The sequence below is a fragment of the Schistocerca nitens genome, chromosome 1, assembly GCF_023898315.1.
Source record: "Schistocerca nitens isolate TAMUIC-IGC-003100 chromosome 1, iqSchNite1.1, whole genome shotgun sequence".
Taxonomy (NCBI): Eukaryota; Metazoa; Arthropoda; class Insecta; order Orthoptera; family Acrididae; genus Schistocerca; species Schistocerca nitens.
This window is the reverse complement of record NC_064614.1, coordinates 65,352,439-65,375,024: the sequence shown is the minus strand read 5'-3', so window position 1 is coordinate 65,375,024 and position 22,586 is coordinate 65,352,439. Positions and strand designations below refer to the sequence as shown.

At 44.6% G+C, this 22,586-nt stretch overlaps 1 protein-coding gene across 1 annotated transcript in view; it reads right to left on the bottom strand.

Annotated features, from left to right (window-relative positions):
• Positions 1 to 22,586, bottom strand: part of LOC126234552 (uncharacterized) — a 279,428-nt gene that overhangs the window by 73,654 nt on the left and 183,188 nt on the right. Inside the window, exon 2 of the mRNA XM_049943256.1 lies at positions 21,439 to 21,650. Coding sequence (XP_049799213.1) covers positions 21,439 to 21,650 — 212 coding nt within the window. The remainder of the gene's footprint in view (positions 1 to 21,438; positions 21,651 to 22,586) is intronic.

The following is a 22,586-nucleotide window of genomic DNA, read 5'->3' as shown; positions in this document are numbered from 1 at the left end:
ATGAACATGATCTGTGTTGATACGGGGATGACCTCTCGGTTTAGCGTGGTGACATTTCTTAGGAGTGAGCCTCAATGTGCACGCCACTAGGGCGTAGTCTGTGTTGCAATCAGCACTATGATAACTTCGTGTCAGTAGCACATTTTTGAGACCAGTACGCCTAGCTATGACTAAGTCAAGTTGATGCCAGTGATGAGAGCGCGGGTGTCTCCAAGACACCTTCTGCTGATCCTTAAGCTGGACATATGTGTTTGTGGTACAGAGTCCATGAAAGCAGCAAACTTCAAGCCGTCTCTGGCCATTTTCATTCATTTTTCCCACCCCATGATGTCCCAGGCAATTCGGCCATATGTCGTTATCTGATCCAACTCTAGCATTAAAGTCCCCTAGAATATACAGTGTCTCGGTGCTAGGTACCTTGGCTATTCTGTCACTGAGTAAGTCATAAAACAGATCCTTCTCTTCCATGCTGGATGATAAGGTAGGAGCGTACACATTTAGGATGTTGACAGTGCCACTTGAGGCGCGTATTTTCAAATCAATAATTCGCTCTGTTCCACCGGATGGTGGCACAGTACAGTCCAGGAGGTCGTTTTTAACAGCAAATCCTACGCCATGAAGTCCTGGCTCGTCTTGAGACTTCCCTTGCCAGAAGAATGTGTAATTATCCTCCCTGATCGAGCCCGCATCTGGAAGCCGCGTCTCCTGCAGTCCCGCAATGTCTACATTCAAACGATGGAGGTCTCTGTCAATTACGGCAGTCTTACGGATGAAATCAACCTCTTGGGCATCGTCAATGTACCTTGGACACATTGTCCTAACATTCCAGGTGGCAATACGAAATACTGATTTCTTTATTATTTCATTTTTGTTGTTGGTAGGTGTACTATATCAACCCGCTTGTCGAAGATTACTTCTAAGCTTCACACACCCCGTGAAGCAGACGGATAGTGGCGGGACAGCACCTCATTGGCTGGGGGCTGCCCAGCTTGAGGCGGGCGGTAGCTGTCCAATGAGATGCAATGATCTCTCCCACCGTCGGAAGTGGCCCCTGGCACTCGAGTCTTACGCCAATCAGACAGTGCTTATAACCGGTAACTGCCTCTTCCCGTGTTGTGCCGAAGTCCTTGGACGCCGCTGAAGTGTCCTCTCCAGGATGCTACAAGCCTGAGCGATAAATATGAAGACGCGTGAGATGCCCAATCATCACGGTCTCCCTCTCGACCTAAATGATAATATCCAGAGGAAAGGCAAGCCAATACGTCTGGTATCACTTCTGTTGCAGGAGCTGCCGAAAGGGGACGTAGTACGCCTTCCAACCGCCTTTGGGGCCCCACTCCAGATTTTCTTTCAGGGTTCTCTCCCTTAGCCTTCATCCCTCCCGAGACCAACCACAAGGCCGTGGTGTGTTAAGGTAATTAGAGAAAGAGAAGGAATGGTAACTGAGGAGAGGGTAGGGAATAGTATATATAGGATATAGGATATAAGACGGGTCGTTGTGAGGCACACTTTGTCTGGCTCCTCTGCTGAGACCTGCCCGGCTAGGTTGGACCTGCCAGTAGCTACACTACCGCCGATATAGCTCTCAGCTTCCTTGGAGCACACAAACTCTCCCGCCCACACGGACAGTGCTACGATAAGGCGGTGCCTCATGGGAGAGGGCAACAGTAATAGAGTAACAATTGGATCCTTTTTCCGACCGCCCATTTCAGATGGTACAATTGCTGCAAGGTTGAAAGAAAACTTGAGTTTATTTCAAACATATACAGGAGGTACCCATAAAACATCATCAGAAATTGTGCCAAATGCATTCTCTGAAAATTATTTCGAGCACTTAGTTCATGAGCCCCCGCAAATAGTAAACGTTTGTTAAAACACACTTGACCTCTTAGCAACAAATAGTCCTGAGGTAATAACGAGGACCAAAACGGATACACGGATTAGTGAACACAAGGTTGTAGTGAGACTGAATGTTGTAACCCCAAAACCCTCCAAAAATAAACGAAAAATATAGCTATTCAAAAAAGCAGATAAAAATTAACTTGACGCCTCCCTGAGAGACAATCTCCACTCCTTCCAGATTAACGATGTATGTGTAGACAAGATGTGGCTTGAATTCAAAGAAACAGTATCGGCAACAATTGAGAGATTTATACTAAATAAATTAACAAACGACGCGGCTCATACTCCTCGGTAAACAAAACGAGTCAGAAGTTTGTTTCAGAAACAACGAAACAGGCACGCCAAATTTAAACGGACGTTAAATCTCCAAGATTGGCGATCTTTTACGGAAGCTCGAAATTTTTGCTTTGACAGCAAGCGAGATGCTTATAATAGTCTCCACAATGAAACTTTTGCCTCGAAACCTGGCAGAAAATGCTAAGCGATACTGATGGAATATTGTCTCAGTTATGTGACTGAATTTGTTATTCTCTGCCAGTGAGGTTACGGGTCGTAGCAATTGACGGAAAGTCATTGAGTAAAACAGAAGTGAATTCTGGCGTTCCCTAAGGTAGTGTTACAGGCCCTTGTGTTCCTTATCTACATAAACAATTTAGGAGATAATCTGAGCAGTCGTCTTAGGTTATTTGCAGTTGATGCTGTCATTTATCGACATGTAAAGCCATCGGAAGTTCAAAACCAATTGCAAAACGGTTCATATAAGATATATGTATGGTGCAATAATTGGCAGTTGACAATAAATAACGAACAGTGTGAGTGCCAAAAGTAATCTGTTAAACTTTAATTACACGATAAATCAGTAACATCTAAAGGCTTTAAATTCAATTACTTACCTAGGAATTACTATTATGAACAACTAAAACTGGAACGAACATATAGAAAATGTTGTGGGTAAAGCTAACCAAAGATTGCGTTTTATTCGCAGGACACTTAGAAAATGTGACACATCTATTAAAGAGACTGCCTTCTCTGCACTTGTCTGTCCTCTTTTAGAATACTGGGATCCTTACCAGGTAGGATTGACGGACTACCACGAGGGCGTTCAAAGAAGGGCTGCACGCTTTGTATTACCACGAAGTAGAGTAGAGAGTGCCACTGAAATGATAAAAGATTTGGGGTGGACATAATTAAAACAAAGACTTTTTGGTTGCGGCGGAATCTTCTCACGAAATTTCAATGTACAACTTTCTCCTCTGAATGGGAAAATATTTTGTTGATGCCGACGATCATCATAATAAAGTAAGGGACATCAGAGCTCGCCCGGAAAAATACAGGTGCTCGTTCTTTCCCCGCGCTGTACGAGATTGGAATAATAGAGGAATATTTTCAGGCGCTGAGATGTGATTTGCAGAGTATTCATGTAGATGCAGAAAGAGAAGAATCTCGCTATTAGATAACAGTCAATGGAGAGGTGTGAACCAATTGCTAGGTAATCTGTCTACGTATCCCCACTAGGAAACTTCCAACTGTGAGAAATCTAGCTGTGTTATTGAGCTATGTGTACGACAAGAAGAAACAGTGATTAGTCTGTGGAGATTTCAGTCTAGATTTGTTAAAAGATAAGGCAGGAACAATGAACTAGAATCATTATTTTGATGTCTCAATCTGATTTCTGTAGTGAATTTTCCAAGTTGTATGTAGCAGGATTGTACACACAGAATGATATTTTTATAGACAGTGCTAAAGCGGAAACAAGTAACGTGTACACAATAATGTTAATGAAATATCTGATCACGATGCACAGTTAATGAAAATAAACGATATGGTGCCTTACAACCCTAAGGAAACAGGAGACAGGCTTCTTGATTAGAATAGGAATATGAGGTGATGTATATAATGGAGGCTAATTTCAAGTACAATTTATTCCATAGTGAATCTGTGTCAATATTTGAGAATTACTTTCCTAAAAAAAGTCCAGAATATCCATTAAAAAAACAACCTTTCGATTAATAAAGGAGAAACAGTGAAATTTACACAAACACCAGAAAGAATCAAGATCTGACATTATTTGCATACTACAAAAAAATACTGTAGTATTTTAAAGAAAGACGTTAAAATGTCCAGAGGTATGTGCATCATGACAGAAGGAAACAATGTGAATAATAACATTAAAAGTATATGGGATATTATCTAATGGGAGACATGACAGCCAGTCACTGCACAGAACACCATAAAAATTAAGCTAAATGACAATGTTGTGACTGAAAATCCACAAGTTGGCGAGTACTTTTAAGAATCACTTTTTAATATAGAAAGACAAGTAGGATTAAATGACTCACTTGAAGATGCAGGAGAATAGACTGAAAACGTCATTACGCAAAACTTTAAATAACTGGTAGTAGCACCGATATCCTTCACTGAAATTAGTAGAATTATAAAAATTGTAAAAAACAAAATCTTATGTGATGTTGATGGAACTTCGGACAAGTTCCTGAAAAGTTAAACCAATTTACTAAATGACACATGTTATACATAACTGGCAGAGGGAATTTTTCCATACAGACTAAAATATGTAGCTGTAAAAATATCTTTATGGGAAAGGTAACAAGAAAGATCCAAACAATTATCGTCCAGTTTCCTTTCAGACTTATTTTACCAAATTATTCGAAAATTTAATGCAATCAACAGTAGCCTCACACTGAAGTGAAAAGAAATTATTGGCATCTCACAGTTTGGATTCCAGAAGGGTAGCTCGACCAAGTATGCTGTTTATACATTCACTCATCAAGTAGTACAAGCTTTAAGTACTAAAATAACGTCAGTTGGTATTTTTTGTGTTTTTTGCAAAGGCTTTTGATTGTGTATATTACGTTACTCTCTTAGAAAATGTCATGTTTTGGAACCGATGAACTTACCCACTGTTGGTTTGATTCATTTTTAACAAACAGAATCAAATAGGTCATGCCGAGTAAGTCGATGTCAGAAGTGTAGAAAATTTTAATGTCAGAGAATAAATCACAACGGGAGTCCCACAGGGCTCAATTTTGAGTATGCTCCCAATCCTTGTATATGTGAATGAACTTCCACTTAAAATTCATCAACCACAACTGGTAGTTTCACCGCGAGAAAATGTTATAGTAAGTCCCATTAGAAAGAAAACAACCGAAGAGGTTGTAAACGATATTTTAAAAAAATTATACAGTAGTTCTCAGAAAATAGACTCTCCCTGAATTTTGAAATAGCACACTATATTCAGATCTGTACAACAAACAGAGTCATACTAACAGTTGATGTAACACAAGAGCAGGAGTCAGTAAGTAGGGTATAATGCCGCAAATTTTTGGATGTACATAATGATGAAAACCCGAAATGGGAGAAACGCATTACAAAGTTCACTTATTTCTGCTCTTCGTACAATTGCTAATCTTGGAAACAAACGAATCAACCTTCTGATACGTTTTCCATATTTCGAGTCAATACTATGGAATAGTTTTGCGGGCTAACTCATCACTCAGAACGAAAGTATTGATTGAACAAAAGCGAATAGTAAGAATAATGTATGAAGTTTACAGATGGACATCATTTAGGTATCTATTCAAGGCTGGCTCTGAGCACTATGGGACTTAACATCCATGGTCATCAGTAACCTAGAACTTAGAACTACTTAAACCTAACTAACCTAAGGACATCACACAACACCCAATCATCACGAGGCAGAGAAAATCCCTGACCCCGCCGAGAATCGAACCCGGGAACCCGGGCGCGGGAAGCGAGAACGCTACCACACGACCATGAACTGCGGACTCTATTCAAAGAGCTATGTATTTTAACTTCGCCGCCACAGTATATATATTAGCTAATGTAATTCGTCATCAATAATGCAACACAATTTGTGAGGGAGAGTAACGTCCATACCAACAACATTAGAGGGAAAGATGACCTTTACTATCCATTATTAAAGCTCTCAGTGGCTCAGAAAGGGGTTCAATATGCAGCAACAAAAATTTTTGATCTTATGATCAATAACAAAAATGTTTGACAGGTAACAAAGCAAGTTTCAAATCCAACTTGAAATCATTTCTCCTGGACTATTCCATAACATAAAAATTGGCAGACAGCAAAGAAAAGTATAGATATGTGAGTAGGACTAAAAAATTAACATGATCAACAATGTTAATGCTAGTCACGTCTCCACATCCCGTAAATTCAATTGTTCCACCTCATTCCCATAGCAGAATCGTTCAAACGATCTCTGGAACATATAACGAACTGATATGGTGGTGCTGGGGGCATGTCATGTGGTAGTAAAAACTACATAAATAGAGTAGAGACAAGTTCTGCCATATGGTACGTACGATAGGCGATAATATCTCTATCAACGAAACTTTCAAGTCCAGGTACGTTAGGAACTTTACATATTCACATACTCCTTTACCTTTAACCCAAATGAATACGGATTGATTTACAGATATTTTTCTCTTATTACGAGTATAGAATGACAATGCAGAAGGCAACATATAAGCTGATTTACCAAAGTCTTTATTTGCAAGTTCTGCCATGTGATACGATAGGCGATAATGTCTCTATCAACGAAACTTTCAAGTCCAGGTACGTCAGGAACTCCAGTACCTCCACGTACAATGGCTACAGTGAGCCAACCATTACCGTGATCAAAAGTATCATTAATGTCAATACTAAAATTAAGTGTGCAACCACAGAAAACACAAGGTCCGTCCACAAGTGCAGTAGCAGCAACACTCTTAACTGGTATGCGGTTGTTCTTGTCTCCAGATGTTGTGGCGAACTCTATGTTCTCGATCGTTTTATAAACTGTCTGTTTAGAACGGCGACGAATTCTCCTGTAAGGCATCGTGGCGGCGTTCAATGCAGTTGCCTGTGAAGCAGCAGCAGCGCGAATGAGCCTCTGTGCGGCTCTCGCGCGCTTCTATAGTATATGCAGTAGGTTGGACTTAGAATATTTTCACAGTGCCAGCGGAACGTTATCCCGTACGCGCACACTGGGTTGTTCTAGAGTGTGCGCGTCCGCTGGCGTGCCGCCACGATTGCGTAAGGCAGACGCTGTTTCGGGAGGTCAGCAAGGTCAAGCGATAAGTCTATTTATAGAACATCGAGTTCGCCACAACATCTGGAGACAAGAACAACCGCATACCAGTTAAGAGTGTAGCTGCTACTGCACTTGTGGACGGACCTTGTGTTTTCTGTGGTTGCACACTTAATTTTAGTATTGACATTAATGATACTTTTGATCATGGTAATGGTTGGCTCACTGTAGCCATTGTACGTGGAGGTACTGGAGTTCCTAACGTACCTGGACTTGAAAGTTTCGTTGATAGAGACATTATCGCCTATCGTACGTACCACCTGGCAGAACTTGCAAATAAAGACTTTGGTAAATCAGCTTATATCTCGCCTTCTGCATTGTCGCCGTTCTAAACAGACAGTTTATAAAACGATCGAGAACATCGAGTTCGCCTCAACATCTGGAGACAAGAAGAACCGCATACCAGTGAAGAGTGTTGCTGCTACTGCACTTGTCGACGGACCTTGTGTTTTCTGTGGTTGTAGACCTTGATCAGGGGAACAGGGGAAGATTTTAGCCCGACACCTGGTAACGAGGGTTTCAGGAACCGCGAAACTGGTCGGCTGTTCGTATGCTACGGTTGTAAAGGTTTATGGAATGCGATTGAAGGACTGTGAAAGGTATCAAATTGCACAAGAAATTTTTACAGACCTATTAAAATTTGTCATTGTTAAGCCATTAGAAAGATGACAAGAGAGAGTTAAATAGTTATCATGCAGTTTCCTACTGACGCATTTTTCCAAAACGTTCTAAACAGTGGTGTACACTAGAATACTCTCACATTTAAGGATAAAGAATTTACTTAGCACAGTTTGCAATACAGTTCTATTGCAAGTGCTTTTTATAAGTTCACTCATCAAATACTGCAAGCCTTAAATAGTGGAATATCTATAGTTGGCAATTTTTTGATCTCTCTCTGCTCTTGTTCTCTGTCTGTATAAATGATATGACGGCAGCAGCCTCCGACTGTCTGATAATAACGCTACAGCATACTAGACAGTACTGTCGTCGAGTGACTGTAGACATGCAGGATTACATAGGCAGAATTTATAATAGGTGTGATAAATGGCATCTTGCTCTACACGTAAGACAATGAAAGCTAGTGCAGATGAGTGCGAAAAATAATCCTATAAATGTTCGAATGCAGAATTAGTGATGTGCTGCTTGAAGCAATCACGAAGATGAAATACGTAGTCGTAACCTTGCAAAGCGATAAGAAATGAAACGAGCTCTTAACGTAGGGCCAGCCGGTGTGACCTAGCGGTTCTAGGCGCTTCAGTCTGGAACCGCGCGACCGCTACGGTCGCAGGTTCGAATCCTGCCTCGGGCATGGATGTGTGTGATATCCTTAGGTTAGTTAGGTTTAAGTAGTTCTAAGTTCTAGGGGACTGATGACCTCAGATGTTAAGTCCCATAGTGCTCAGAGCCATTTGAGCCATTCTTAACGTAGGGAAAGCGAAGAGGCGGAGATTAGTATTCACAGTCCCGTCGACATTGAGGTCATTGGAGACTGAGCACAGGCTCGGATTATGGAAGGATGGGGAAGGAAAGCGGCCGTGCCTTTTCGAAGGAACCATTCCGGCATTTGCCTAAAGGTATTTAGGGAAATCACGGAAAACTAAATAAACAGAATGAAATTTTCACTCTTCAGTGGGGTGTGCACTCATATGAAACTGCCTGGCAGATTAAAATTGCGTGCCGGACCGAGATTCGAACTCGGGACATTTACCTTTCTCGGGCAAATACCGTACCGTCTGAGCTACCCAAGCACGACTAACGACAATTTCTGACAACTTTACTTTCACCAGTACCTCGTTTCGTATTTTCCAAACTTCACAGCACCTCTTGCGAAACTTTGCTAACTAGCACAAGTGGAAGAAAGCATATTCCGGTGGCATGGCCGAGACACAGTCTGGGGGATAATTCCAGAATGAAATTTTCACTCTGCAGCAGAGTGTGCGTTGATATGAAGCTGCCTGGCAGATTAAAACTGTGTGCTAGAACGAGGCTAGAACTCGGGAGGAGCTGTAAAGACCCGTTGTGAGTCGTGCTTTGGTAGCTCACAAGGTAAAGCAGTTGCCTGCGAAACGCAAATGTCCCGAGTTCGAGTCTCGGTCCGGCGCACTGTTTTAACCTGCCAGGCAATTTCAACCTAAATCACTATGACCACAAGCCGGTGTGAACCGTCGTCCTCCCACATGGAAGTCCAGTGTACTAATCACTGTGCTACCACCACGGTAGGGACGGCGATTGTTCGACTACTGTTATTGAGAGAGTTTATAAAAGTATAGCTCATCTACACTTGTGCGACCTGTTCTTCAGTAACATTGATTGTTCGGTATACCTACCGAGTCGGATTAAAGGAATACATCGAAGCTATTCAAAACGTGCTGCTAAATGTGCTAACAGTAGGTTCGACCAACTCGCTAGTGTTACGGAGATGCTTCACAACTGAAAATGCGAATCCCTGGAGGGAAAACGACACTGGGGATCGTCGATATCACTTATGTTTTATTCGATGACTTTCCGTGAATTACTATAAACTGTGACATTTCTGAGAGGAAAGCACGAATATAGTCGTACAACTGAGAATGAGGCGAGACTCCATAGACGTGCAGTTTTGTTAGATGGTTCCTGTGAGGAACGGTGTGAAAACCCTTCTGGAAATCCAAAAACAAGGGGTATTAATTTGAGGTCCTCTTTCGCTAGCACTTATTGCTTCGTGTGAATAAAGAGGTAGTTATTTCACAAAAACGATATTTCCTGTATCCGTGCTGACTACGTGTCAATACATTGTTTTCTCCGATATAACTCACAATATTCGAACTGAGTATGGGTTGCAAAATCCTAATGCAAATCGACACGAGTGACATCGATCTACAATACAGCGGATCACTGCTATTTCCTTTCTTCTGTACTGGTGTGACCTGTGCAACGTTCCAGTCTTTAGTAACGGATATTGCGTCGAGCGAGCGTTTTTAAATGATTGCTAAGTACGGTACTATTATATCATCATGCTCTAAAAGAAATGTAATTGCTGTAAAATATGGAGCGTACGACTTGCCTTTATTGATTTAAGTTGCTTCACTACGGTTTCTAATTTTAAGTTACCTGTTTTGTCAACTTGTCTTTATTCGAATTCTAAAATATTTCATTCATCTTCTTTGGTGAAGGATTTTCGTGAAACCGTGTTTAATACAAGGTGTAAAACTTTGCTTCCGCTTTTTTTCCCCAAAATTTTCAGTTTTAATGAAACACATTGGTTACACATGTATCAATCAAAGTACACTCCTGGAAATGGAAAAAAGAACACATTGACACCGGTGTGTCAGACCCACCATACTTGCTCCGGACACTGCGAGAGGGCTGTACAAGCAATGATCACACGCACGGCACAGCGGACACACCAGGAACCGCGGTGTTGGCCGTCGAATGGCGCTAGCTGCGCAGCATTTGTGCACCGCCGCCGTCAGTGTCAGCCAGGTTGCCGTGGCATACGGAGCTCCATCGCAGTCTTTAACACTGGTAGCATGCCGCGACAGCGTGGACGTGAACCGTATGTGCAGTTGACGGACTTTGAGCGAGGGCGTATAGTGGGCATGCGGGAGGCCGGGTGGACGTACCGCCGAATTGCTCAACACGTGGGGCGTGAGGTCTCCACAGTACATCGATGTCGTCGCCAGTGGTCGGCGGAAGGTGCACGTGCCCGTCGACCTGGGACCGGACCGCAGCGACGCACGGATGCACGCCAAGACCGTAGGATCCTACGCAGTGCCGTAGGGGACCGCACCGCCACTTCCCAGCAAATTAGGGACACTGTTGCTCCTGGGGTATCGGCGAGGACCATTCGCAACCGTCTCCGTGAAGCTGGGCTACGGTCCCGCACACCGTTAGGCCGTCTTCCGCTCACGCCCCAACATCGTGCAGCCCGCCTCCAGTGGTGTCGCGACAGGCGTGAATGGAGGGACGAATGGAGACGTGTCGTCTTCAGCGATGAGTGTCGCTTCTCCCTTGGTGCCAATGATGGTCGTATGCGTGTTTGGCGCCGTGCAGGTGAGCACCACAATCAGGACTGCATACGACCGAGGCACACAGGGCCAACACCCGGCATCATGGTGTGGGGAGCGATCTCCTACACTGGCCGTACACCACTGGTGATCGTCGAGGGGACACTGAATAGTGCACGGTACATCCAAACCGTCATCGAACCCATCGTTCTACCATTCCTAGACCGGCAAGGGAACTTGCTGTTCCAACAGGACAATGCACGTCCGCATGTATCCCGTGCCACCCAACGTGCTCTAGAAGGTGTAAGTCAACTACCCTGGCCAGCAAGATCTCCGGATCTGTCCCCCATTGAGCATGTTTGGGACTGGATGAAGCGTCGTCTCATGCGGTCTGCACGTCCAGCACGAACGCTGGTCCAACTGAGGCGCCAGGTGGAAATGGCATGGCAAGCCGTTCCACAGGACTACATCCAGCATCTCTACGATCGTCTCCATGGGAGAATAGCAGCCTGCATTGCTGCGAAAGGTGGATATACACTGTACTAGTGCCGACATTGTGCATGCTCTGTTGCCTGTGTCTATGTGCCTGTGGTTGTGTCAGTGTGATCATGTGATGTATCTGACCCCAGGAATGTGTCAATAAAGTTTCTCCTTCCTGGGACAATGAATTCATGGTGTTCTTATTTCAATTTCCGGGAGTGTATTTTGCATCGCTGGCCACTACTACTTTCCATATTTCTGGCAGTGTACGAAACCCGCGTCGAAAAAATTGTTCATCTTTTGAAGTGATCCACGAATCGATCCAATTTGTAACTTCTTCATGAGATCTGAAGTGTTGGTCAGCCAGGCCATGCGCCATTTAACTAAGCAGGTAATAGTCAGAAAATACGGCGGGTGGGGTGGGACTTCCCATTTTAACGTTTCCAAGTACATTTTGATCTCTTTTGCAACGAGGGTACGAGCGTTGTCCTGCTGCAAAATCACTTTTTCGCGCCTCTCGCTGTATTGCGGCCGTTTGTCTTTTGATCCTCTGTTCAAAAGCATTACTTGCGTTCGATAACGAGCACCTGTGATTGTTTCAATCGGTTTTAACACATACTACACGTCGCCGAGCTTGTCCCACCAAATGCAGAGCATGATCTTTGAGCCGTGAATATTCGGTTTGGCCGTCGACGTGGAAGCATGGCCGTAATATCCCCATGATTTTTTTGGCTTTAGAGTTACCATAATGAACCCATTTTTCGTCCCCGGTCACAATGCAATGCAGAAATCCCTTTCGTTTTTGCCTGGGAAGCAACTGTTTACAAACACACAAACGCCGTTCAACGTCTCTTAGTTTCAACTCCCACGGGACCCAAGTTCCTTCTTTCTGAATCATACCCATAGCCTTGAGACGTTTTGAAATGGCTTGCTGTGTCACCAACACTAATCGAGCGAATTATTCTTGAGTTTGGCGCGAGTCTTCAGTCAGCAGTGTCTCCAATTCTGCATCTTCGAAAACATTCTCTCTTCCATCACTATGCCGGTCTACGACGTTAAAATCACCGTTCTTGATGCGTTGAAACCACTCACGACACGTTCTTTCACGAATAGCGTCCTTACCATACCTACGTGAGAGCATTCGATGAGACTCAGACGCTGTTTTCTTCATATTGAAACAAAACTGTAACACGTCCCGCAAATGGCGAGAATTAGGCTCGTAAACAGATATTTTCAATCAAGAACAACTTTATGATCGACTAATGTTTGAATTAGGTTACGTTGACCGAGGTCCAAGATGCCTGATGTCTGCGATCTGTTTCTTTCGACCGCTGCTTACCGTTGTCACCACCTATCGGCAAACGGCGGAAGCGAAGTTGTACAACTTTTAGCTGCGCCTTAGTGGCACTGTCGTCAGTAACATAACCATTAATAGTGTGTCTCCGGGTGTTTTGTTGAGATAACCTGAGAGATCGTTGCTATTGCACCGTGAAGGTACTAACTGTGTCTTGTCGCTGGTGTACTTTACAGACAGTTTGGTTGTGGAAACAATTAAAAACCCGCTTTGAAGTCTGCGCTAAATTTCGAGCTTCTGTAGAACATGGCCTGTCCTGAAGATTTTTTTGTTATTTTAAATTTATCAAGCTTTTCTCATTGCTTCTGCAAAAATGTTCCGACCTGTTTTGCGTACCATCTCCTGTTAATTTATTTGGTACAAATCTCCCAACTGCTATCCATACTACACTGTCCAATCACATTAATGAAACCACCGGTCAGAGTCTTGCATAACCACCTCCTGCAGTGCGCGAGACGTGCAGGAAGAGAGGCAGAGAGTCTGGAAGGCACCGTCGGGGATATGAAGGCATGCCAATTCCAGTGACGGGACGAGCTGCACGAGGTTTCTCGGCTGAGGATCCGTGGCACGAACAGCCCGATCGAGGTGGTCCAACAGATTCGCGATTGGAATTAAATCTGGGGAATTCGGTGCCCAGGGGAGCACGGCAGTAAACTCCTCCTTGTGTTCTTCGAACCACACTGCCAGCTGTGTGTCACGTTGCACTGTCCTGCTACTAGATACCACCGTACTGAGCAAAAACAAACTCCATGTACATCTACATCTTCATGGTTACTCTGCAATTCAAACTTAAGTGCCCGGCAGAGGGTTCATCGAACCATTTCCATACTACTTCTCTACCATTCCACTCTCGAACGGAGCGTGAGAAAAAGGAACACCTAAATCTTTCTGTTAGAGCTCTGATTTCTCTTGTTTTATTATGATGATCATTTATTCCTACGTAGGTTGATGGCGACAAAATATTTTCGCATTCGGAAGAGAAAGTTGGTGGCTGAAATTTCGTGAATAGATCTCGCCGCAAAGAAAACCGCCTTTGTTTCAGTAACTGCCACCCAAATTCGCGTATCATATCAGTGACACTCTCGACCCTATTGCGCGATAACACGAAACGGGCTGCCCTTCTTTGCACTTTTTCGATGTCGCCCGTCAATCCTACCTGGGAACGATCCCACACCGCGCTGCAATATTCCATCAGAGGACGGGCAGGTGTAATGTAGGTTGTCTCTTTAGTGGGTTTGTCGCATCTTGTAAGTGTTCTGCCAACAAAGCTCAGTCTTTGTTTCGCCTTCCCCACAACTTTATGTATGTGGTCTTTCCAATTTAAGTTGCTCGTAATTGTAATTTCTAGGTATTCCAGATTTCTTTTAGTACCCATGTGGACGACATCGCAATTCTCTTTGTTTGCTGCCAATTGTCACTTTTCGCACCATACAGAAATTCCCTCTAGATCATTTTGTAATTGAAACTGGAACGCCAGATATCACTTCTCTTCTACTCGATGATTTACCGTCCATCACTACGAACTGTGTCTTCTCTGAGAGAAAATCTCGAATCCAGTCAGACAAATGAGACGACACTCTATATGCACGCAATTTGATTAATAGTCGCTTGTGAGGAACGGTATCAAAAGCCTTCTGGAAATCTAGGAATATGAAATCGATCTGAGATACCTTGTCAACAGCACTCATTACTTCATGGGAATAAAGAGCTAGCTGTGTTGTACAAGAACGATATTTTCTGAATCCGTGTTGGTTATGTATCAATAAGTCATTTTCTTCAAGGTGATTCATAATGTTCGTGTACAGTATATGTTCCAAAATCCTACTGCAAATTGAGGTCAGTGATATGGGTCTGTAGTTCAATGGGTTATTCTTATTTACTTTCTTGAATATTGGTGTGGCCTGTGCTACTTTCCAGTCTTTAGGAAGAGACCTTTCGTCAAGTGAGCGGTTGTATATGACTGTTAAGAAGGGCGCTATTGTGTTTGCATACTCTGAAAGGAACCTAATTGGTGTACCATCTGGACCGGAAGACTTGCCTTTCTTAAGTGATTTGGGTTGTTCCGCAACACCTAAGATATCTACGTTTATGTCACTCATGCTAACAGCTGTTCTGTTTTCGAATTATAGAATATTTACTTTGTCTTCTTTCGTGAAGGAATTACTGAAAACTGTATTTAGTAAGTCCGCTTTAGTGGCAGCATCATCGGTAACATTTCCATCGCTATCGTACAGTGACGGTATTGACTGTTTTTTGCCACTGGTGTACTTTAAATACGATAAGAATCTCGTTGGATTTACTACCATATTTTGAAACAATGTTTCATTGTGGGAACTCTGAAAAGCATCTCGCATTGACGTCCGCTCTAAATTTCGAGCTTCCGTGAAATTTAGCCAGTCTTGTGGATTTTGCGTTCTTCTGAATTTGGCATCCTTTTTTTCGTTCCTTCTGCAACAGTGTTCTGACGTGATTTGTGTACCATGGTGGATCTGTCCCGTCTCTCACTAACTTATGCGGTATGAATCTATCTATTGCTGTCGATATTGTATCTTCGAATTTGAGCCCTATCTGGTCTACACTTACATAATTAGCTTGGAAGTAAAAGTGGACATGATCCCCTACGATAGATGCATACTTGTGTTGATATTCTGTGCCTTCTAGAATGACTAGATCGTTCAGGGAGTGCCACGAAAATATTACCCAGACCATAACGCTCCATCCTCCGACCTGTACCCTTCCGTCGAGTGTTACAGCGTGTTTGCTTTCAGACGTTGCACGCCCTACACGCCAACGCCCATCTGTCCAAAGGAGAATAAAACGTTACTCATCTGTAAAGGCCCCCTGTCGCCATTCAGTGGACTTCCACTTGCGATATTTGCGTGCAGATTCCAGTCTTCGTTGCCGATAAACAGCAGTTAGCGTGGGTGCGTGAAACAGGCGCCTGCTACGGAGGCCCTTAAGTAGCAACGTTTGCTGAATGATCGTTGAGGAGACACTGTTGGTAGGTCCTTCGTTCATCTGGGCGGTCGGTTGCTCAACAACTACACGTCGATTTTCTCATACACGTATTCGGAACCGTCGTTCACCCCTCTCTTGTATGGCCCTTGGTGCTCAACAGTTGCCGGCCGCGGTGGTCTCGCGGTTCTAGGCGCGCAGTCCGGAACCGTGCGACTGCCACGGTCGCCGGTTCGAATCCTGCCTCGGGCATGGATGTTTGTGATGTCCTTAGGTTGGTTAGGTTTAAGTAGTTCCCAGTTCTAGGGGACTTATGACCACGGCAGTTGAGTCCCATAGTGCTCAGAGCCATTTGAGCCATTTTTTGCTCCACAGTTACATCAGCGTCGATTTTGGGTAGCGCCATTTCGCCATGCACGGTATACTCTAATCAATTAGGCAGTCAAATAGCTGTTTCTGAAAAGCTTCCACCCTTGGCCCGAAAGCCAATGCTCATGCCCTTTTGGAAGTCATTAGGACGACTGCACATTTTTTCGACCCCCCCCCCCCCCCCCACCACCACCGACACCACCGCAGATGCTTCACCTAACCACTTCTCGTGCTGGCATCTGTCGTCTTTGAGTGGTTATTGCACGGTGACGTCAAATGTAAGCGGTGGTCACTTAATGTGACTGTGCCGCGTATTTCTTTTAATTTAAACCACACCTGCTCTTTGCTCATATAAGTAGTTTGGAATCTGTGGAGACTGTCGGTTAGGAAGGGGTCAAGCGAATTCGTATCTCCTATTCTAGATGGATATATTATTCGCTAAAAAACATTCAGCACTGTAGATCGAGTAAAAATATTTCTTAATTTAAGACAACCGGTTTCGACAGACTTTGCTGTCATCTTCAGCTCTTAAAAGCCTTTTTTATTGTGAAACGTGTTAATTTTACGTTGAATCTCTAGCGAATTTGTCATGTGAATAAAAGTCAACGCATTATAAAAGGTCTGTCATAACTACAATATTTTTCAAAAAATTGTAGACCCTTGTGCAAGAGTCCATGTCCATATATATGTCGCTCACAGATGCTTGTTACAACACAAAAACACAGCATGCAGCAGTACATCAATTAGCATACAGTGATAATCCACTTTACACAGCGTAGAAGGTACAACTGACACGTAGTATTGCGACGACGCAATACTACCTGTTAGTTGTACCTTGTACGTCGTGTAAAGTCGACTTTCAGGGTTTAGAATATGTCCAGCTTATGTAAACATTTACTACTGTGGACTGTGTTTTTGTGATGTAACAAGCATCGGTGAGGATATATATATGCACTACCCGGACACCTGGCTGAAAAAGACTTACAAGTTCGTGCTGCAATACAATATTGTGTTGGCCCACACTTAGCCTTGATGACAGTTTCCACTCCCGCAGGCATACGTTCAATCAGGTGCTGGAAGGCTTCTTGGGGAATGGCAGCCCATTCTTCACGGAATACTGCAATCAAGAGAGGTATCGATGTCGGTCGGTGAGGCCTGGCACGAAGTCGGCACTCCAAACATCCCAAAGGTGTTCTATAGGATTCAGTCCAGGACTCTGTGCAGGTCAGTTCATTACAGGGATGTTATTGTGGTCTAACCACTCCGCCACAGGCCGTGCATTACGAACAGGTGCTCGATCGTGTTGAAAGATGCAATCGACATCCCCGTATTGCTGTTCAGTAGTGGGAAGCAAGAATGTGGTTAAAACATCAATGTAGGCCTGTGCTGTGATAATGGCACGAAAAACAAGAAGCCGTGAAAGCCCAATACATGAAAAACACGACCACGCCATGACACAACCACCTCCGAATTTTACTGTTGGCACTACACACGCTGGCAGATGACGTTCACCGGGCATTCGCCACACCCACACCCTCCCATCGGATCGCCACATTATGTACCGTGATTCATCACTCCACACAACGTTTTCCCACTGTTCAATCGTCCACTGTTTACGCTCATTACACCAACCATAGCCGCTTATGAATAGCCGCTGGACCATGAAATCTAAGTTTTGTCGCCTCCCGCCTAACTGTCATAGTACTTTCAGTGGATCCTGATGCAGTTTGGAATTCCTGTGTCTGGTCTGGATAGATGTTTGCCTATTACACATTACCACCCTCTTGAACTGTCGGCGGTCTCTGTCAGTCGAAGAGACGAGGTCCGTCTGTACGCTTTAGTGCTGTAGGTGTCCCTTCTCGTTTCCACTTCACTGAAACTTCCCAAACAATGGACCTAGGACTATGGAAATCTCGGGTACAGACGTATGATACAAGTGACACCCAGTCACCTGACCACGTTCGAAGTCCGTTAGTTCCGCGGAGCGCCCCATTCTGCTCTCACGGTGTCTAATATACCAGGTGATCAAAAAGTCTGTATAAATTTGAAAACTGAATAAATCACGGAATAATGTAGATAGACAGGTACAAATTGACACACATGCTTGGAATGGCATGGGGTTTTATTAGAACCAAAAAAATACAAAAGTTCAAAAAATGTCCGACAGATGGCGCTTCATCTGATGAGAATAGCAATAATTAGCATAACAAAGTAAGACAAAGCAAAGATGATGTTCTTTACAGGAAATACTCAATATGTCCGTCATCATTCCTCAAGAATAGCTGTAGTCGAGGAATAATGTTGTGAACAGCACTGTAAAGCATGTCCGGAGTTATGGTGAGGCATTGTCGTCGGATGTTGTCTTTCGGCATCCCTAGAGATGTCGGTCGATCACGATAAACTTGCGACTTCAGGTAACCCCAAAGACAATAATCGCAAGGACTGAGGCCTGGGGACCTGGGAGGCCAAGCATGACGAAAGTGGCGTCTGAGCAGTGTGCCATTTTTTACCTCTCTATCTACATTATTCCGTGGTTTATTTTTTTCAAATTTATACTGACTTTTTGATCACCCTATATATATATATATATATATATATATATATATATATATATATATATAGAGAGAGAGAGAGAGAGAGAGAGAGAGAGAGAGAGAGAGACCTTCGTTTGCACTAGGTGGTTTATGTCTTTAAATATTTTAGTTAGGATATACCTTTTGTAATGCGCTGATTTTTATCCCATTGGCAACACTGTGTGAGGTAAAAGGTAAAGGAAACACGTTTCACAACAACAAAGTTTTTCAGACCCGATTGGTACAGCAAATTCTGTCGAAACCTGTTGTCTTACACAAAGAAATGCTTTATGCGATATAGGCTGCTGAATATTTTTAGCAAGTAAAACAGATCGCTTCTTCTGTACTCCCAAAATACGAAAATTTACTCAGATGTACACTCCTGGAAATTGAAATAAGAACACCGTGAATTCATTGTCCCAGGAAGGGGAAACTTTATTGACACATTCCTGGGGTCAGATACATCACATGATCACACTGACAGAACCACAGGCACATAGACACAGGCAACAGAGCATGCACAATGTCGGCACTAGTACAGTGTATATCCACCTTTCGCAGCAATGCAGGCTGCTATTCTCCCATGGAGACGATCGTAGAGATGCTGGATGTAGTCCTGTGGAACGGCTTGCCATGCCATTTCCACCTGGCGCCTTAGTTGGACCAGCGTTCGTGCTGGACGTGCAGACCGCGTGAGACGACGCTTCATCCAGTCCCAAACATGCTCAATGGGGGACAGATCCGGAGATCTTGCTGGCCAGGGTAGTTGACTTACACCTTCTAGAGCACGTTGGGTGGCACGGGATACATGCGGACGTGCATTGTCCTGTTGGAACGGCAAGTTCCCTTGCCGGTCTAGGAATGGTAGAACGATGCGTTCGATGACGGTTTGGATGTACCGTGCACTATTCAGTGTCCCCTCGACGATCACCAGTGGTGTACGGCCAGTGTAGGAGATCGCTCCCCACACCATGATGCCGGGTGTTGGCCCTGTGTGCCTCGGTCATATGCAGTCCTGATTGTGGCGCTCACCTGCACGGCGCCAAACACGCATACGACCATCATTGGCACCAAGGCAGAAGCGACTCTCATCGCTGAAGACGACACGTCTCCATTCGTCCCTCCATTCACGCCTGTCGCGACACCACTGGAGGCGGGCTGCACGATGTTGGGGCGTGAGCGGAAGACGGCCTAACGGTGTGCGGGACCGTAGCCCAGCTTCATGGAGACGGTTGCGAATGGTCCTCGCCGATACCCCAGGAGCAACAGTGTCCCTAATTTGCTGGGAAGTGGCGGTGCGGTCCCCTACGGCACTGCGTAGGATCCTACGGTCTTGGCGTGCATCCGTGCGTCGCTGCGGTCCGGTCCCAGGTCGACGGGCACGTGCACCTTCCGCCGACCACTGGCGACAACATCGATGTACTGTGGAGAGCTCACGCCCCACGTGTCGAGCAATTCGGCGGTACGTCCACCCGGCCTCCCGCATGCCCACTATACGCCCTCGCTCAAAGTCCGTCAACTGCACATACGGTTCACGTCCACGCTGTCGCGGCATGCTACCAGTGTTAAAGACTGCGATGGAGCTCCGTATGCCACGGCAAACTGACTGACACTGACGGCGGCGGTGCACAAATGCTGCGCAGCTAGCGCCATTCGACGGCCAACACCGCGGTTCCTGGTGTGTCCGCTGTGCCGTGCGTGTGATCATTGCTTGTACAGCCCTCTCGCAGTGTCCGGAGCAAGTATGGTGGGTCTGACACACCGGTGTCAATGTGTTCTTTTTTCCATTTCCAGGAGTGTATTATTCGCTTATTTTTGGTGGATTCAGATATTAGGGCGTTCAGTCTCATTACAACGACCTCATGGCTCCTTCTGTACTCTCAAAAAGAGGAAATTCAATCAGTTACATAATTCATTAATTTTTGGTGGATTCAGATGTTAGTCCCACTACGACGACCATGCGACCTCGCTTTCCTGCACTGCACTGCCATACTCTGCGCACACTGTTTGAGCTTGACCATGCCACCCCTAGTGAAACGAAAAGGCAACAGTAATTTTTGAGAAAAATAGTTCAAATGGCTCAGAGCACTACAGGACTTAACTTCTGAGATCATCAGTCCCCTACAACTTAGAACTACTTAAACGTAACTACCTTAAGGACATCACACACATCCACGCCCGCGGCAGGATTCTAACCTGCGCCCGTAGTGGTCGCGCTGTTTCGGACTGTAGCGCCTAGAACCGCTCGGCCACCTCGACCGGCATTTTTGAGTACATTTATCCTGGAGAACAGCTGTTTCTTTATTACTTAAAATAATATGAACAGTCTCAACCGCAAGAAACTTCAGTCCATGCGATTATTGTCTTTGGTGTTACCTGAAGTCGCAAGTTACCGATTTCGGTCTGTTCTAGACCACTTTCAGACCTCACGCCATGATGGTAGTCCGCTTAGCAGTTAGCGTTCGTGGAGCAGTAGCGCCTGCTCCGCTCGCTGCCACTGTCTACCACCATGAGGCTACTGATGACCTCAGAAGTTGGGTCGCATAGTGCTCAGAGCCATCTACCATAATGGCATGAAGTCTGAAGATGGTCTAAAACAGACCGTTAATCCTTAACCTCATTAAAAAGTAATTTCCTTGCTGTTGTGACTGTTCGTGTTCGTTTTTAGAAGAAAGCGACGCTGGGCGGACTACTTACGTCCACCCTGACGCCGTCGATCTTGTAGCTGTGCTGCGGCGGGTGTGAGCGCGGCACGTATCGGTAGAACTCCTCGTCGTCCTTGTACCACTTGACGGAGTAGAGCGCGTCGTCCTCCAGGTCGTACAGGCACTGCAGCAGCGCCTGGTCGCCGCGCAGCTTGTACTGCGGCACCTGCAGCCGCAGCAGCTTCAGTCCGCCCACGCAGGCCGCTGCAAAAAAAAAGGGGAACAAAAAAGGAATCAAACATGAGCGCGCTCACCCCGTCCGCACTCCGCTGCGCTTAATAGCCCGAGCGCCATCCACTCCACTGTGAAATAGAGAGTGTTCAGCATTCTCCTATTTCAGCGGAGCGTGAAATGCACTCAGTACACCCCCCCTGCGCAAAATGTAGCACCAGCAACATTTGAGAGAGTATGTCTACCAACTTCCTGGAACGACTGGATTCTAAAAATTAATTTTCGTGCAAAAATTAAAAATTTAATTCAATTTTCCGGGCAATTACTTTGCTTCGTTGCGCACAATATGTTCGCTTAGACAAGCTGGCGCCACTCACGAGGGCTTAAACGTGCAGGTGGTTGTCTCACTGCCAATATAAAAATTTTTAATCAAACTCTGAATTCGGTTAACTTTGAAATATGACGAGAGTTGTAAATTTTAACTAGTATCCTTGAGATAAAGTAGAGACAAACTTTTATTGTCCATTGTGTGAGGGAATTCGACAATTTGAAATGGTGCTTGATGTTACAAATTCTCGTGAAAATAGGTGTAAGTTATAGGGAAAGGTGGGTGATATACAACATGCGCACGAAGAAAGAGGAAAAACTGACAAGGGAAACTTCTTACGCACCCCCCTCAGATAGGTGGTAAAATGCCCCAGTTGATATCCCGTCAAAAATTTAACACATAGCAGTCATAAAAAAAGAAGAAGGTGTACTGAACTGTGGAAAAGGAAGCAAAATAGAAACAGTGAACATCGAGCAAACCGCAAGATTCATGCAGTCGTGGTTGTGGGGGGTTGTGTGGTCACGGTGTTGGACTACAAAGTGGGAAACCTGTATTCAAATCTCCTTTGTACCACTTTTTTTCATATAATTATGAACTTTCCATCCGGTCATTCACATGGCTGTTCTCCTTCTGTAGTCTTG